Here is a 19068-nt window from a genome sequence, read left to right as displayed (position 1 = left end):
CAGAAAAAGGATGGATCTACCTCCCACTCTCCTCCACCAACAACTATGTGAATCACCCCCCCCCCCCCCCCCCCCCCATACACACACACTCATCTTGCTGCTATTTTCTATCCAACCATAAGGAAAGGTTCTCCCTGGTCTCACACATCTATACATTTACACACTCTCCTCCACCTACACACACACAAACACACACACACACACACGGTTATGTGTGTGGGTGTTTTCATGTCTGTGTGTGTGTGTGTGTGTGTGCGTGTGTGTGTGTGTGTGTGTGTGTGTGCACGTCAACATACATGCTGAACATCACACAAACCCACAAGCAAAAGTATGTACCTTTGTTGATATTCATGTCGAAATAGATAATGATTTACATTTTCCTTTCATAAGCCTGTTGGTCTATCATAGAAAGTATGGTAAGAGCACCCCCCTCTCTCTCTCTCTCTCCCCCTCCCTCTCTACCTCTATCTCTCTCTCTCTCTCCCTATCTCTCTCCTTAGCTCACTCCCCCCCTCTCCCTCCCTCCCTTTCTCCCCCCTCTCTCTCCTTCCCTCTCTCTCTCTCTCTCTCTCTCTCTCTCTCTCTCCTTAGCTCACCCTTTCCCTCTCCCACCTCTTATCCAAATAGAAACAGAAACATATCCAGTCTTAATCTTGTCCATTTCCATCCCACATTGTGTATTTGTTGTCACGTTATTTTTTTTTTCTTTCCCAGCGGTGAAACCAGTAAACTATCGGCGTATGAAAACCACTCTAATTAAAAAAAAAAAACAACAACAACAAAGGAAATAACTCTTTAGTTTTTTTATTTCATTATATTTATTTCTTTTCAGCCAGAGGCATTCCGGCGGAGCGCAGCGCAACCGCACTAGAGGGAGAAAGTCAAGTGCGGCTGAAACTGGCGCAAAACGCCTCATGCGGCTGACAACGAAGTCCTGTCCCTCGTTGAATCATGTTTTTAAATGATGGAATATGCTGATCGTAAAAGTTTGCCAGGGATTTTTGGTCGTGGGGTGTTTGCGAGGCATGGCGCTCCTCTTCAGCTGCGTATTCCTGTCCTGGTGAGTCGCTTCCAACTCTTTCTCGCACTTTTACGCACGGGCATATGATGGATGTATACTTGAGGAACGCGGTGTTTTCAATGCTTTCCCCTCCCTTGAAGTGAGCTCTGACGGTGTAAATGTTGTTGTTTTTTTTTGCTTGCAGTGTGACCAGTGCTTGGGGGAACGGTGACACCAGTATCTATTTGGATAATATTACGCGCATATTGGATAGATTATTGGATGGCTATGACAACAGGCTGCGACCTGGATTTGGAGGTACAGTAATGCCAATTTTATTTTCACAACAAGCCCACGTCATTTGTAGGCTTTTACATTTCGGAATATAGAAACCTTGGAGCATCTTTAGCTCATTTTCATCTTAACAGATGAACTGCTTGGTATGGTATCTATGACTGGTTTTAGTGTAATTTGCTGCAATTCCTTTTCACCATAGTTTGTCTAGCTCTTTTAAACAATTAGGGAGCTAACTCAATATATATACTGATATATATAACTGTTAAATGAATACAAAACGTTACATGTATTTGCCATTTTTCGAAATTTGCCACTTATTTGAAATATATTACTTTCTTTAATGTTTAATCCTTGAGGGAATTCCGAATGAAAACTTTTATTATTTGAATTGGGTTTATTGTTTATTCCAACATTCAAGCAACATCTCATGCCTCCTGTTAGGTCCAGTCACAGAGGTCAAAACTGACATCTTTGTCACAAGCTTTGGACCTGTGTCAGATGTCGAGATGGTATGTAAAGTACGGGGCCTTCCACTCACATATAGTAAATATTCTGTGTTACTGGGTTCACTTGGGCTGTAAAACGCAGTCCAGGGCACATACACATCCCAGTACTTCCATGTACACAGCCTCAAGTCGCGGTCTGCCCAGCCTTCATTATTCCAGCATTTGGGCTGGATGTCATTAGTGGAGCTTAGGATTTTAATCTGGTTGACAATCCCCCAGTCAGAGAGAGGGACAGAGCAATGGAGAGAGATAGAGACAGAGCGAGAGAGAGACTGATGCTGGGATTTGATTGGCTGTCCTCTCCTCATCATGGGATAGGCTGAGCACTTTATTTCACTTACACACTATACTGTGTTTCACAGAATCTAAAGCTATCTCGGTTTGCCATGTTATACCAAGTGGAAACCACTTTATCTAAAAGCACCCGGGGCAACATCACACCAGACACTTCCACACTGAGGCTGGGGTTGAAATACACTGTAGTTAAGATTAATGATTTGATCACTTCTTGACATCTGGTTGGAATTATGTCTGTTAAGTTAAAACATGGGACAGAAAGAAATGTACAGTCACATGTTTTATTCATCCTAAACAGATGCTGCCAGGGCAATGCTTCTCCAAAGGTTGAAGGAACTCATAGCTCATTCAGTGTCTTTTTTGACAAAAGAGGAGAAGGTGTCAATTAAAAGAAACGTGAAAAATATGATTCTTTAGATTAGATAGTCAAATGAATGTGTGAGCTATATTAGTTATATCTGAGCTACAGATAAAGCCACAGAAGCTAAAGTGACACTAGCTCATAATATTATTAGTAGCACCAGAACTAGTAGGGAACGTATTGGTGCAGAAGTTCTAAAGCAGTCCACCCTAGTTCAAGTTGAATGTTTCATTTCAGCAGGACAGCGAGTCACAGTTATGGCTATTAAATACTTGGTCATACACCTTCTCTGTGCAATTATTCAAACTAATGGAAAATATATTTTAAAATAACTACTACTTGGGAATCTCACAAATTGAGCATACACTGAGACGTTGAAAAGGAGAAGCACTGGAAATAGAAAAAACATATAGTATCTGTGGTACTATTGTGTTTTTGGTGTAGCAGCAGCAAAGTTCAATGTTCAAGTTGATCAACCATAACAAAGCCAACAAGTGGTATTTTGGATAAATTGCAGACTGGGTAAACTGGTAGTTTGTCCAAAAATAGTTTGCCCCCACTGCGGCTTGCATGGCACCACCACTCAAGAGCTCAACACACTGTGTCTTTTGTTTGTTTCTGGTTCTAAAGGCATCACATAAATGCCTTGTGAGTTTACCTCGCTCTTCATTAAGGGAGTCATAATGAATCCACCTCTCACCGCCTCTCTCCACCGTTCCCCCTGAAGGAGTACACAATGGACGTGTTCTTCCGCCAGACTTGGATTGACGAGCGGTTGAAATTCGAGGGCCCCATCGAGATCCTGCGGCTCAACAACCTGATGGTCAGCAAGATCTGGACGCCGGACACTTTTTTCCGGAATGGCAAGAGGTCCATCTCTCACAACATGACCACCCCAAACAAGCTGTTCCGCATCATGCAGAACGGAACTATCCTCTACACCATGAGGTAACTGGGCTGGGCAAGTGGGTCTGTCCGCAAGCCAGGACCGGAATAGAACACAGAGCCGGAGAGATTAAACAAACATATCAGCATCCAAGATTTATTCACAAAGATATAAAGGAATGTTCCAGTCCAAGATGAAAGTTCCACCACTTGGAATGAAATTGTATAAGCCACAAAAAAATAAGGCAACAATGAGGGAAATAAAAAAGTCAGTTATCTGCAAAGAAAATTACCATTATGCACATCAACTAATGTATTGGAACATGTTGGATATATATATATATATATATATATATATATATATATATATATATATATATATATATATATATATATATAAAATAACTAATTAAATATTTTGTTGCCCTTCATTGCTGTGAACAACAATGGCTAGCCACTGGCAGTATTCAATATAAAAAAAGTAAAATCAGTAAATTCCAGTGTATAACACCAACTTCGCTTGCCCATCTGTATACAGACACACTGTTTACCCAAGCACCCTCAAATATTCATTCTTAGAACACTAGCAGGGTTGCACTATTGTATAATATGAAGGTACTCAACTGCGACTCAACAAAAAAAGAAAGAAACTGCTATCATTGCTTAATTAGTATCTGTACATAAAATATAAATACAGCAGTCTTTCAACTCACTCTCTTCCTTTCCCCCCCAGATTAACTATAAATGCCGAATGCCCGATGCGTCTAATGAACTTCCCGATGGACGGTCATGCCTGCCCTCTCAAGTTTGGGAGTTGTAAGTTGTTATTTGTTTAAGCCCCACTACTCTGACAGATGGCGACACTCTCAGATGATCGCTGTCTGGCTCAGTGAATGACAGGCTCTGAGCGTGAAGAGTCGAACAATATCCTTCTGAAACACTGTCGGGAAACAGAATATGCTAATTGCTGTTTACCAAACTTGTCTGTAACTCGGGATTTAGGATACGCGCCTTACCTACACCCACCATGTTCCATTGTGTGCAGATGCGTACCCCATCAGCGAGATCGTCTACACATGGAAGAAAGGTCCTCTCTCCTCGGTGGAGGTGCCACAGGAGTCATCCAGCCTGCTGCAGTACGACCTCATCGGTCAGACTGTGTCCAGCGAGAGGTTGAAGTCCAACACAGGTGAGCACAGGGGCCACTTTTCACAAGTATTTTGAGGGTGCGCCCAGCACCGGACTTGTGAGTAATATTGTACAACACGGTTGGGTTCCTTTATTCCAGCGCTGAGAGTTCTCCGCCAAAAGACTTTGGCTGAAAGCAAATCGTCTAGATCTCCGAGGGATACATTCTCGGGATACATTTCAGGACATGTTTGATTGAAATTATGAATGGCAAGCAGTTCTTCTATTTTCATTACTGTCATTACCCCCAGAGATCTTGTTGCGCTGGTGGACGTAAAGTTTGTAATGAGTTGATGCTATTGATTTCTGTGGGCAGTATCACTCTAATAAGGGTACTAATTTCAGCAATGCAAGAATAGATCAGCATCGCTCATTTTTTTAAATACCTGTAAAGTCAAAATAAAATTGTGTTCTGAGTTTGTCACACCACAGAACAATGTGCTATTAACCACCAAGCCAAATTTGAATGACTTAAAAAATCGGCAAGTATTAATTAGGTTTCAAAATCCTGGAGAAAAAAACGGCAGTTCCCTCTGTTCTGAGACGCTTGGGGCGTGTTTAAATGTTCTGCTGAACAGTCCTGTGCGTCTATTTGCCCACCTCAAAGTGCCGCTGTCTGGCTGCGGGGCTGCATTAGCTTGCAGCTCATGCTAACGTAACCAAACACCGCGGCAGCGGGCTGGTTCATTTAAAAGAAAAAAAAATTCCGGGCACAAGACACCGATTTATATACCTGTCGGGGGTGGCGGAGTGGAGAATCTCCGCTGTGCGCCATCGTGGGGCACAACACCAGGGGGCTGGCACGGGATCGGCTTGGCATGAGTTCACAGTCTCCCTGAAGACGCCTTTCACGCCTTTTAAGTGCTTTAAGTGTTTTAAGTGCTTATTCCCAAAACAGCGTTTTATCCCAAACTCCAGGCTCTTAGCTTAGCTGAGCTTAGCTTGGTTTAGCTTATTTCACCACTGATGCCCCGTATTAGACCTTGTGTTAATATAGTGTTGGTGGTGGGGCCATGCAAAGTATGACTTGGTATAGGTCATGATTTAGCCACACCCAAAAAATCCAAACCACAAAAATGGCGGGAAACAGTTTAAGGGTCTAACGCCACAATTCAGTCCTCCATCGTTCACAGTCTTTTCACATGTTTTCAGCAATTACTTTCCTACATGTATAATGTGTTTAGAAACACATCACAGAATTCACTTTACAGGAACTTTAAGTATGAGCAATTTCACTATAGGTCCTCTGTTTTCAAGTTCCGTTTGTCTTCTGCCCTGCCCTGAACCCTCAGGCTTAAAAATCTACCGTGGGAGTCGATAGGATCTTCAAACCTGCTAAACTTAAGCAAAGGCATGTTTATGTCCATAGCACCGCAGAGATTATTCAATGAAAAACAGACGCAAATATACTATAAATGTTTTGCACCTGGATTTAAAAGACTGTTGAATCTCTTATGTGTAAAGGAAACGGATATATTGTATTTTTTAAGTCTGGACGCTGTGAAAAAAATGCTGTTTAAAAAAAGTGAACATTCTTCAAGAAATTGATTCTCTTGAAAAGAAATTGCTGTTCATCATTAAAATTAATCAAAAACCATTTGAAAATTTTTACTCACCAAATATGCTCCAGTAAATGATTTTTTTTTAGAAATAGCTGTCGCAATGATTAAATGATGAAAACCTTTTCTTCCCCCTCAAAATATATGTTTTCCGCTTTTCTGCAAACTCCAAATCTTTCACCTTGAAGGCTACAGACGGATTCTTTGCCTCTCTGTTTTGTGACTCCGACAGGGGAGTATGTCATCATGACCGTACACTTCCACCTGCAGAGGAAGATGGGCTTCTTCTTAATTCAGACCTACATCCCCTGCATCATGACCGTCATCCTGGCCCAAGTCTCCTTCTGGATCAACAAGGAGTCAGTTCCTGCACGGACTGTGTTCGGTGAGCTCTTCCTATTTGTTTGTCTCTGTTCAATGATAACGGTCATTTTATGGAGGATGTAATGCGATTGGTCAGAGGCTTAGTTTACTTTGGAGTCAGTTCTGCTTTATTCGGGAGAGATGCTGATCAGCGCAAAAGGGAAAAATACACTTTCTTTACTATGGTTGTCTTTAGAATATGGGATGTTTGGAGGTGTGTACAGACCACAGAGGTCAAACCTGCTGACTTTAAAACCAAGTGTTTTAGAGTTCATGTTGAAGTGCTTTTGATTTATCCTCTTAAAGAACCATCCATTGAAACCTAGATCTACTGTACTGGTTTGCACTCACTGGGAAGAAGATCATATTGACCAAAGCAATGACTGACAAGGTCAACAAATTGTCTCCTTGTGGTCCTGGAATGACAATGGAATTTGGTGTGGTAAAGATTTTGTTGAGTCCAGGGCTGTGTCCTGGGTTAAGATAACTTAGATGTTCTCAAGTTTTAAAAGTCAAATATCCCATAAACAAAAAAAATAAATAAAAATCGTCTTCTCGGGACCTCGCTCACCACCACCCACATCATGACCCCAGATCCAGTCGGTTTTCCTCGAGCTTTGAACAAAACTTTTGTTTTGTGGGTATTTCTTGTTTTTTTTTTTTGTTGTTGTTGTTTATTCCGCTGTGGTTATTGTATCTTATTCATTTATTTTCTTCTAGTGTTACAGATCGCTGCTGGAAACGCAGCACAAAGACGACGACACGGCCACACACACGGCAGATGCTTTTTTAACCTTTCTTCATTATCTTTATTCCTCCTCCGCTGCGGCGGAGCAGAATTAATTGGGAATAAATGTCCCTTTCTGAAATTGGTCATGCCAAGGGGCCGAGAATGAGGGGGCGGAGGTGGTGGTGGTGACGGGCGGGGGGGTTTAACTTGGCTCGTGTCGGAGCACTCGCAGATTCCGCTCGCTCACATTACATCACGCTACACTTCCCACCAAGCTCCAGCCCTGGGAGCAGGGGGCTGGGGGTGGACGCGCAGAGAGAAAGAGGAAAGAGGGAGAGAAAATAAGACGTGAAAACAGGGGGAAAGAGACGTAAAGAGACCATAGAGAGAGACAGAGACGGAGAGAGGGCAATTAAGAAAGGGAAAAACAGAGAGGCAAAGAGAGGGAGCGAGAACAATTAAGAAAGGGAGATTCCAAAGCTATCTTTGAATTCCTTCTTTTTTTCGTTCTTTTTTTTTTCCCAATTTATATTTTTCCCCCGTGTTAAACTTTAACAAGCCAGAAACCGAGCTGAGTAATGCTGCGAGTTCTTTGTAGATGATGGCCTTGTTCGCGGCCCTCGCCTTCGGATGGCTGCCAGCTCCTTCAACCAGCCCACCCACTAAAGCAAATAATAAAAAAGGATCCCAATCATTAGGCGTCGTGGGGAAGCTCCAGCCCCATGCAGATTGCACATCTGTGGAAACTCATTAACCTCGATAATCCTGCGGCTGTCATTTCACGTGATGTTTCAGAAAGAAAATATGTATAAATAAAAATGTAAGCAATGCACATTTTCCTGGACTGGCCGTTGTTCAAGAATAGTCCAGGGTGAAGCCTTGGATCCCCTTAAGAAAATGAAACTCTGCAAATTGGATCTGCTGCCCAAACAAATGAAGGTGACGTCACCCTCTCTTCATACTTTGGCATAGTTTGTTTACTGGCCCAGAGTGCTCCGCTTGCGAGACGGAGAGATGCTGCAGGTCTAATGCATTTTAATGCCTCTCTGATGAAAGGGCAACAAGTAATGTAGTCGGCGGAAAGCCGGTGGCAATGTAAGTTCCAGTAAGGCGTTGGCTTCACCGGAGACAAAAGTAGAAAATGAGGCGGATGAGAGGAGAAGAGCGGTAGAGGGGGAGGAGACGAGAGGAAAAGAAAGCGAAGGCAGGGAGAGTTGGGGTGAGAAAATGAGTGAGTGGGAAAAAGAGAAGGTCGAAGAGAAGAGACGAGGAGGAGGGGTGGAAAGTAGCGGAAGGACTAGAGAGGATGGGAAAGAGGATAGAAAAGCAGAGGAGCAGCAGAGGAGAGCGGAGGACAAGCATGGGCATATAAAAGGTGGAAGTTGGGTAGGAGGGAGAGAGGGACGGCTCTATGGATGCACTCCATCCTTATAGCACATTAAGGCATAGTTTGCTGTGCGCTGCATTGTCAGCTTCCCCTCTAAGAGCTGAAAATCCCCTGAGCACACGCCTAACAGACTTAATTGAGTGTGGCCTAGTTTGTACCATGCTTTTTGCCTATAAAAGCACATAAATGCCCCAAGCACATCACTTCCTGTCTTTTCTATACCCCCGGCCCCCATCTGTCTTCGCTCCCCGTCATTGTCTGACCTGCTATTTTATTTTAATATTTTTTTTACTTTTTAGTGTGTGTGTGTGTGTGTGTGTGTTGGGGGGGGGGGGGGGGGTTGTCACTTCTGTAATAATTCAATTAGACTTATGGTGGCAAAGCTGAGACAATTTTGTGTGCTGGAGTATGCTTTCATAGCAAAAGCATTATGCAGAAAATGCTTTTGAGCCATTATCTGGTGCATTAAATACTCCATAAGTTCCTGCTTTGCTAATGAACTGTGAACAACTACAGTATGGCATATATCTGAGAGTGCACCATGGTGTTCAATGGCCCTTGGTACCCGTGGTTGCTTTCGCTTGATGAAAGTGAATTAGATCTGCACTGTGTTAATGGGCCATTAAAAGGGATGTTCTTTGGAGGATGTTCATTGTTGGAATCAGTATCTCAGTATCCACTAAACCATTCCGACAGGGATCGACCGGGAAGTCGGAAGCGGTGCTCAAGTAGCATTTCAGTTTTGGTGATGACATTTTCTTTTTTTTTTTTGTAATTTTCTAATAATTTATGTCTTATATTCTAGTAAATAAAATGGGGGACAAGTGCAGAAGACTAGTAACTTCCAGTTTATTTGCATACCTTGTCGGGCCGACCAATGTGGATTATTTTTTATTTTTTGTCACCGATACCAATTTTAGGGGGCAAACCATTCTGCTAACCGATATAATCTGCCGATATTTCTTTATATATATCAGGTACTTTTTTTTTGTTGACAGAAAATAAACGGTCTGAGGAAAACATTGTTTCAGTGAAGAAAATTAACATGAATGTTGATGAATAAAATTTAATGTATAACATAATAAATATTTTCAATAATAGCTGAACTCAAATAAAATCAGTTTGAACTCAAATAACAGTAACACAAATTATTTTTATCATAAAAAGCACTGGCACTCTGTCCTTTTATGGCATAGTATGCACACGTTTTTTGTTTTTTTAACAAATCCCAAATGAAAATAGTATTTTATAAAAAAAAATCTCTCATCTTAATAAGCCACTGTTGTATTTATGTTCGTCTTTTTTAAAGCAATTCCAGCACAGATACAGTTATGACGGGGCCTGTTGCTTTAAGACATTGCATTGTGGGTAATGTAGGAGACTAGAGAGAGCCCTGATGATACACTTGTTGTGTGTTATTATTTTATCCTAAAAGTTAGAACATGGTTTTCCACTACCTTTCCTCAAATAAATCATTCATGCATGGTATTACCATAAGATATAACCTTTATCGGCACTTTATCAGTGAAATTTCAACCAATACCGATGGTTCTTTGGAACCCAAATATCGGCCGATATTACCGGCCTACCAATATATTGGTCGCGTCCTAATATACCGTTGATACCAGTTGAATGGTGTCAGCCAATGTGGGCTCGGCACTTCATGTGCATGCATCAATCAATCCATCCCTCAATCAATCATGAAATCAATCTTACCACTAACTGCTCAAGCTGCTACCGCTGACTTTGTTAAAAAATGCTAAAGTACAGATAATCAGAAAATATCTGTTAGTGCTCTTTTAAGGTTGGTTTGGTCCGGGTCAATGCTAATCCCTGAGATGGCATGATCCGATTTAATACGTTGGGTTCAAACAAGGAAGCAATGTAAGACAATTGACATGGCTAAGTAGAATTTTAAGTATTTACAGTGCAGCTGGAGAGCTCTTGAGTGCCTCTAAACCTGTGCATGTTTGTGTGAGTTTGAGTTTGGGTTTGTCATGCTATTGTCACCGGCTAGAAAACACGCCTCAGGCAATAAAGTCTCTTGAGTCTGCATGACGTCGACTACAAGTGCGGCCCATGGCACACTTATCCTGTATGTGAGCGCTCAATTCTTCACACAAAAATACGCACATACCTTCACAGTTAGCATCAACATCACTGCCTTCCAGTGTTACAAATGTCTTTAAAATCAAATATAAAATGTCTTTTAATTGGGTATGAGGGGCTGGGGGGGAAAGGGGAGCGTCAAATTTTGTGGACTCCTCCTGTTATCTTCTCAGGTTTTAGTTAACTTAGGCCTGTTTTCAGTCAGTGGGTGTTGCTCCTCTCATCTGACCTGTGACACCGTTGCTCCTCTTCTGGTTCCTGAGGCATTGGCCTCAGAATGAATGGATCCTTGAGGTTTGGAATATGTGAGACAGGATGGCAAAAGCTCCTCCTACTTCAGCCCTCCAGGTGACGTAAGGCGTGTGGCTCTTTTTTTTCATCTCATGCAGATGAGAAACAAAAATGGGGAAAAACATACTGATAATATCCAACAAGTAAAAGTCTCGTGTTAACATCCTCTTGTTTGCTGTGACTTGTTGTTGTTGTTGCTGCTTTGACTTGACCAATGAGCACGCGATCAGAGCGTGTACCTCATGAATATTCATATCTTGCCCAGAAAATCTGCTACCTGCTAGTCATCTGGACTTTCTCTTCAACTTTTTCCTTGCGGCTAAATAATGTCATTTATTCTGGAATAATATTCTACATATTATGTGACTCATTAAAAAACTATTGTTGCTCCATTATTCTCCTGCCATGATTATATAGAATAATGTCGAGAAAGGAGTTATTGTCTTCTTTTCCACCACTAAAACCACACAGAGAGGCCCGCTTAAATATGTATATTATTTGAGCTTGTATAATCAATATTATCCAAAGTTGACAATTCATATTTGGATTTTGAAAAATAAAAACACACAAAAAGAATCCCTCTCAACTCCGCTCCCCTCTCGGGAAATGGTTCCCCCATCAGCAGCCCCCTTCCAACCGTCTGACTAAAATGTGTTTGTTGGGTTGAGGACGACTCTTTAAGTCCATATACAGTATAATACAGCTGTTTCCAAAGAAATCCCCATGCCTTGTTCACGCAAAAAAAGACAAAAAAAACAACAAAACATGGCTGATATAAAGGGCACCATGGACATCACGGACATCCCTCCCCCCAAGACGAGACATAATGCAGATCAATTTGATTGTTGGGTGACGATAGATCGGCAAGGCAGGGAGTGGCATAATCCATGATAACTAACATATAAGGATGACCCCCACTGGTCTTCGGTAGTGTATAGTGTATAGTTGTAGTGTAGTGCATGGTTACTATCTACAGTATAAGGGGTTGACAATTAAAGGTAAAGGGATTAACGCTAACCCCTGGCCAATAGAAGTGCCCCAGGATTCTTAAACCAGAGCGTCATCTTCTGTCTCTGCTCCAGACGAAGGGGACGGCCCAGAGATTGCGTCGTAGTCATGTAGCTACTTTGCTTTCCCGATGCTGCGACCCTTCTTCCTTGAACGGTCAGGCCCTGACAGGCCTTTTGGGCTCTCCTGTCAAAAAAGGGACCAGTATGTCTGCCCAGTCTGCTTTAGGCCACCGCTCTCTCTGCTTGCTGTTCTCAAAAATACCCCCAGATAAGCCTCAATGTCATCTCCAACACTCTGCTTAGTAAGGACTTTACGGGGCTGGGTAGGCTTCTCTGGCTTTGTAAAATGCTGGCTCAGTGCAGTCATTGCATCTTGTAATGCTGTACGGCGTTGGGCCTGCTGTGTTGGCCTACAGTGTTCTTCATAACTGACTGTGTTTCTCTGTGTCACCTATTTTATTGTGAATAGCTGTGTGTGGTGTATCTCCACCATGTTGTGGCAACCCAGGGAACTTTCCAGGGAAGATTCACGATAATGTAGGCGACTCAGAGACAGCTGACAGGATAAATAAAGGGTATTTTAATTAAGATTTATTTAATTGGGGGGTTGGGTTGACTATTTCCCCTGGTTTGTCATTGTCATGTGGTACATTCAGTATGTGATTACAGTCTTAGAGGCAAGGATTAAAGAAAAAGAAAGGGACATTATGCCTGGCATAATAGAAATAAAAAAAAATGTTTTTCGTTTTCTCAATTATAATCACAATTTCAGAGTAAATTATTAAAATGCAAGATGATTCAAATCTACTGCTGTTGAATATGAAAAATGCAACAAGGTTGGATTCACAGGGAGTGTTATGATTTACTTAGACATAGAAAGGGATGAAGTTCATGCATTACACATTTCAGGAGTAGTGTTACTATGGTAGCAGACATTGGAAGCTGCGGCAGTTAATATGGAAAAAAATCCAAAGTTGTGTTGAAAGCCTGAACCTCAAAAGGCATATAGAAAGCGTAAAAAGAAGTCAGCAGTGCCCCACCCCCCACTGGACGACACCGACCGTCAAAACAGCATGACTTTATTTGAAAAGTGATTTGTGTGGGAACTGTGGCCATTTTAGTTAAACGGACAGAAAACAGGACTGGCAACCTGGGGGACTGCAAATTATCATGTCCAGCTTTAACTCCGGCTTCCCCTTGTGTGCAGGCATCACCACGGTGTTGACCATGACCACGCTCAGTATCAGCGCACGCCACTCTCTCCCTAAAGTCTCCTACGCCACAGCCATGGACTGGTTTATTGCCGTCTGCTTTGCTTTCGTCTTCTCTGCACTGATTGAGTTTGCGGCCGTCAATTACTTCTCCACGCTTCAGGCCAATCGTGAGCTCCGAAAGGCGGCAGCCATGAAGGCGGTGGCACAGGAGGCTGCGGCCACGGCCACCGGGAACGATGGGGATGCATCGTCTGTGAGTTTGCATGCCCGCGCACACACACACACACACACACACACACAGACACACACACACACACACACACACACACCTGTACACAAGCACACGCACGCACACACACACACACACACACGCACACACAGACACACACACACACACACACACACCTGTACACAAGCACACGCACGCACACACACACACACACACACGCACACGCACGCACACTCACACACACGCACGCGCGCACACACACACAAGCACACACACACACACACACACACACACACACACACACACACACACCTGTACACAAGCACACGCACACACACACACACACCCACACTCACACACACACACACCCACACGCACGCACACACACGCACACGCACGCACACACACGCACGCGCGCACACACACACACACACGCATACACACACACACACACACACACACACACACACACACACATACACACACACACACACACACGCACGCACGCGCGCACACACACACACACACACACTTTTATACACTCTAGGGCTGTGCAATATGAAATTCATTTTACACAAATGTAATCTTATATATGAGTCACATTGTGAGAACTTTTAAGCCATATTTTCTTATCACATAGAGTATAAAATTGTGAATCACAGAATGACTGTACTTCAAGACGATAAATTACAGTATCAGTTAATGTCCACAGATGCATCTCTGTCTCTGTGGTTTGTCTGCCTCTATGCATTTCCCTTTCCTTGCCTTATCATAGTTTATGTTTGGATTCATTTAGTTTTACTATTTATTTGTATTTCTGGCTTTTCTCAGTATTTTTCTGGTTGTCCTCCATGTCTACATGTCCATCCATCTGTCCATCCATCAAGCCGTCCAGCCTTTTGTCCATCCGTCTATCCCTCCGTTCAACCCCAAGCCCTCCGTTCTGCCATGTAGCTGTGTGATAACCCTGGACTGTGACACGAGGAGACAGTCAGTGACTCCGTGAATGGCACCGAAACAGATTACATAAGAGCCATAGATTAAGGGAATATCCGAGCTGATCATTGCAGGCTCACAAGAAGAGAGGCCAGCCCAACCGCTGGCGTGGAACGAGATGAAGTTAGAGACGTATAGAGGACAGCACCAGAGCTGGTGTGTGTGTGTGTGTGTGTGTGTGTGTGTGTGTGTGTGTGTGTGTGTGTGTGTGTGTGTGTGTGTGTGTGTGTGTGTGTGTGTTTATGTGTGCCTTTGTGGTTCTACATGTGCGTGTCATTTGTGTGTGTGTGTGTGTGTGTGTGTGTGTGTGTGTGTGTGTGTGCATAAATGGGTGTTTTGTTTCTGTGTGGGTGTTTGCATGCTAACGAGGTGTGTGTGTGTGTGTGTGTGTGTGTGTGTGTGTGTGTGTGTGTGTGTGTGTGTGTGTGTGTGTGTGTGTGTGTGTGCGTGTGGAAAGTGAAAGAGAGACAGAGTGGGAGAGATCCATTATAGAAGAGAACAGCTCGCACCAAACATGCAGGAGGGAAGTCTTTTTATTACAAATAGGCATGGAATAAAAAATTAAAAAACAGCAGTGTGAATTTAAAAATCTTCCTACAATCCAGATTTAAATCACTTTGATGTCAATGTAAAACAAAAACAACAAGAACAAAGTTCTAATGAAGAGGAAGAAGGTTTAAGAAGTGACGGATAGCAAAAAGAAAGATCTGTCAAAATTTGACATATTTTTCATATTTTCTTTTTCCTCAACTTGTTTCTTTAATAAACAGTTTGAGGAAAAAGAGATGAATAGAAATCAGAAACATAATCTCGTTCACGCTCATATACAAGGAAGGACGTCGTGGTGAGGATTGGTGCCTTGTTATACAGAGAGATGACTGACATATAAAAAGCTCAAAGCAGTTAGAAAAACAAATTATACATTATATACAGAATATGCACGCACAAGATAAAGATAAATTGAAAGGCTACGGCAGGGGCGAAGTGGCAGTATGGCTGCTAGTATTTACTGATCTCAAATTATGAAAGTGAGAAAGAGCCTTTCCTGCCGTCACAGGTCAGAGCCGCTCTAATCGTGTGAAGAACTCGTGTGAAATGAGCATCATGCCTCGTATTCAGCTGAGGGAGGTGGCATTTGGAGTTCACACTCACACACACACACACACACACACACACACACACACACACACACACACACACACACACGACAGCAGAGAGTCCAAAGTGGCCTCACTTGCCTTCTTCCTGTAGACCCACGGGCTCCTGTGGCCCTCCCTGCTCCTGCATCCTGGCCATCACAGCTGCTGTGACTCAAATTCCCACTACTTGACTTCTACTGCGCTGGTTTCCTGCTTCCTGTAGACCTGCTACACCCTGGCATCCACTACGATGACCAAGTGTTGGCGGAGAGACTGCACCATATTTTAATGGCAGATGCCGTGTGGACCTCCATGACCTAAGCTGCTTCTATCTGTGCCCTGTCACATGAACATTCCACTGTGCTATTACAACATGCAACACTCCCAATGCTCCTTCCTTGTCCAGCCTGAGGGTAAGGTGGTGTTGTCAAACTACCCCATAATGCCCTTTGAAGGTGTAAATGTGATAATGGGTTATACAATTGAATGTGACTTTAATGAACCACATGAACTATAATGGTTGATTGAAATCTGCAGGGATCATGTTTTCCTAGGGCGACACCAACTTTTACGATATAATTCAGCATAAATTATTTGTTTATTTTAGGTTCATTTAAATAAATCAACCTCACTACCTCCGCTGTCTCTCTCTGGAGTCACTTGTGAGGAACTGCGAACACAGAAAAACACAAAACCCGTATGATAACCTGCGCTTCATTTGTTTGCCTCAGAGCAGAAACAGAGATCGTTGTGCAGATATTTCCTGCCGACGCTACAGTAAGCTGTCTAATGCGTTGAATACATTTGGACAGGAAATGGCACTAGTGTTCTTCTTCAACACTCAACGACAGAGCACGCACACGCACATGCACACACACACACACACACACACACACACACACACACACACACATCCCCCCACACACACACACACACCCATATACACCTGTCCCTCCATCGTTCACCCTGTCATTGACATTCTCTTATTCTCTCTGTCTAACTCTCTAACTCTCCCTCACAAACACACACATACACACACACACACACACACACACACACACACACACACACACACACACACAGACATAGGTTAGGTGTTTACATCCCCACCCTCACCCACGCCCACGCCCCCACCCACCCAGGCACGAGGCAGAGCGCACATGCAATCCATCCTTCCGTCAGCCACCCATCCTGCTGGTGCTGAAGTGGGTCTATTGGAATCTAGAGCACTGGATAAAGGGAAGGGAGGCTGATCCCTCTGGGATTTCACCGAGAAGAAGCCAACTGAGCCTGTTGTCGTTATCAAAAATAGCTTGAGCATCACGGCAGCTGCACACGCTACAGCGCAACACACACACCCACACACACACACACACACACACACACACCCATGCCCACAGTCTGCATTGGATCCTCGCCTCCCAGGCACCTATATGCTATTGGTGACAATAGCATATCTCCCTGTTTCTCATACTATACTGCTCATATTATAGTCCCCTACATCCTCAGATTTGTATTATTTTTATTAATTTTATTGTTTTATTTAATCCTATATTTATTTTTTTCCCTATTGTTGTATTGGTCATTCAATTTTGCAACGAGATACTGATCACATTTAATATTTAACTTAATTATTTCATTTAATGAGAAGAAAGTGAATTGACAAGTGAGGTTATCACATTTCCATTTTCTCTTTTTATATCTCATATCCACCTCTTTTTTTTATTGTTCTGTGTTCATTGCCTTCTCAACAGTTTGAGAAGAAGGATTCAACAAGGGGATGTTATAATGCCCCTTCGTATAATGCCCATTTCTCTCTCCATCTCTCTCTGTATCTCTCTGTTTCTCATTTCTCTTGGTCTCCTACAATCATCATCCCGAGTCTTGACCTATTTCCCAGATGTAATCTCTCTCTGTGCTAATATCCAATGTATGTAGTAGAAGCACTGAGGACGGGAGTGTGGGCCCGGGATCACAAACTGACGAGACCTTGCAATAAAGAATACACCTTTTGAGGACAGAATCAATGATAATAATTATGTTTAAATTATATTTATTTTTATTGTGATTAAATATATGATTGACAGTCATTCTTCATATTCAAATATATCCCTGTGCCTATATGTATGTATGAATATATACTGTATATATATATATATATATATATATATATATATATATATATGAAATATATATATATATATATTCATCAGGTACTCCTCACTTAACGACCCACCTATTTAACAACCGTTCGAACTTACAACCAGCTTCCCGACCAGCCGCGTGCGCACTGCGTGCATGGCCTCTCAGCGTCAAACATGTCATCGCGCATCAGCCGTCATATACTATATATACACTATATATCCTATAGATTCAAGAGATTCAAGATTTTTTTATTTGTCACATACATATACATACTTCCATACATATATGCAGTGAAATGTAATGCAACGCACCCGGTGATAGCACACAATAAGTCCTAGGAAAAAGTACAAAAATAAAATAAAATATAAAGTAGAAAATTCCTTTCTAATAGACCGACTAACTGACTCCTAAAACGTAATACAGTAAGTGGAATACTTATAGAATAAGATAAAAATATATAGAATAAAATACAATAAAAATAAATTGAAATAAAATGGAATAGGTTGAAGGAATATGCCTATGTATATACAGATATGTGCATTTAAAGTGGCATGTGAATTAAATACACCTATACTATACTGCCTATATACACTATATATAGTATATATACTATATACACTGTATACATCCCATCACCGTTCTCAGTCTCAGTCTCCCGCAGTCTCTCAGTATTCACTACACTAGCGTTCGCAATGGCCACGCCCCCTTACCGTGAAATAACACGGCTTGATTATCAACCAGTTTGCTTAACGACCTGGTCATAGGACCTTGGTCATTAAGTGAGGAGTACCTGTATATATAATATTATTTATTATTCTAATAATTTTTTAAATATTAATCTATCTATCTATCTATCTATCTATCTATCTATCTATCTATCTATCTATCTATCTATCTATCTATCTATCTATCTATCTATCTATCTATCTATCTATCTATCTATCTATCTATCTATCTGTCTATCTATCTGTCTATCTATCTATCTCATCTCATGGCATTGTCTTTGTCCAGGTGGACCCCAGCAGTGTGTTGAAGAAAAGGATGAACTCGGCGCCACTGTTCGACCGCCCGGCCAAGACCTTCCCCAACCCGCCGGTCAACGCCCAGGCCTTCCTGCAGCAGGGCTCGGCTGTGCCCGCCAACAACGTCCTGACTGGCACCAGCATCATCGACAAGTACTCCCGAATCCTCTTCCCCCTGTCATTTGGAGCCTTCAACCTGGTTTACTGGATCGTTTATCTCACCAAGGACACAATGGAGATGTCCAAGTAAGCTGCAGTCCCAGATAAGATAACACTTCATTAAAGGCTGTTGTCTAATAACTGGTGGTGTTATTAGTCCGAGCTTCAATATTAATACTTA

At 42.4% G+C, this 19068-nt stretch overlaps 1 protein-coding gene across 1 annotated transcript; it reads left to right on the top strand.

Moving 5' to 3' along the window:
• Positions 1-971: 971 nt before the first annotated feature.
• On the top strand, positions 972-18978 carry gabra6b (gamma-aminobutyric acid type A receptor subunit alpha6b; the record flags this gene model as incomplete). The annotated part of the gene is made up of 9 exons (XM_080014199.1): positions 972-1060; positions 1206-1318; positions 1739-1806; positions 3189-3409; positions 4080-4162; positions 4392-4535; positions 6326-6478; positions 13191-13450; positions 18718-18978. The coding sequence occupies 9 exons, from the start codon at positions 972-974 to the stop codon at positions 18976-18978; spliced, it is 1392 nt and encodes a 463-aa protein (XP_079870325.1).
• Between the last annotated feature and the right edge of the window lie 90 nt (positions 18979-19068).

This window comes from Zeus faber (assembly GCF_960531495.2).
Source record: "Zeus faber genome assembly, chromosome: 14".
Classification (NCBI taxonomy): domain Eukaryota; kingdom Metazoa; phylum Chordata; class Actinopteri; order Zeiformes; family Zeidae; genus Zeus; species Zeus faber.
The sequence above is the reverse complement of the archived record's forward strand: the minus strand, read 5'-3'. Positions and strand labels throughout refer to the sequence as shown.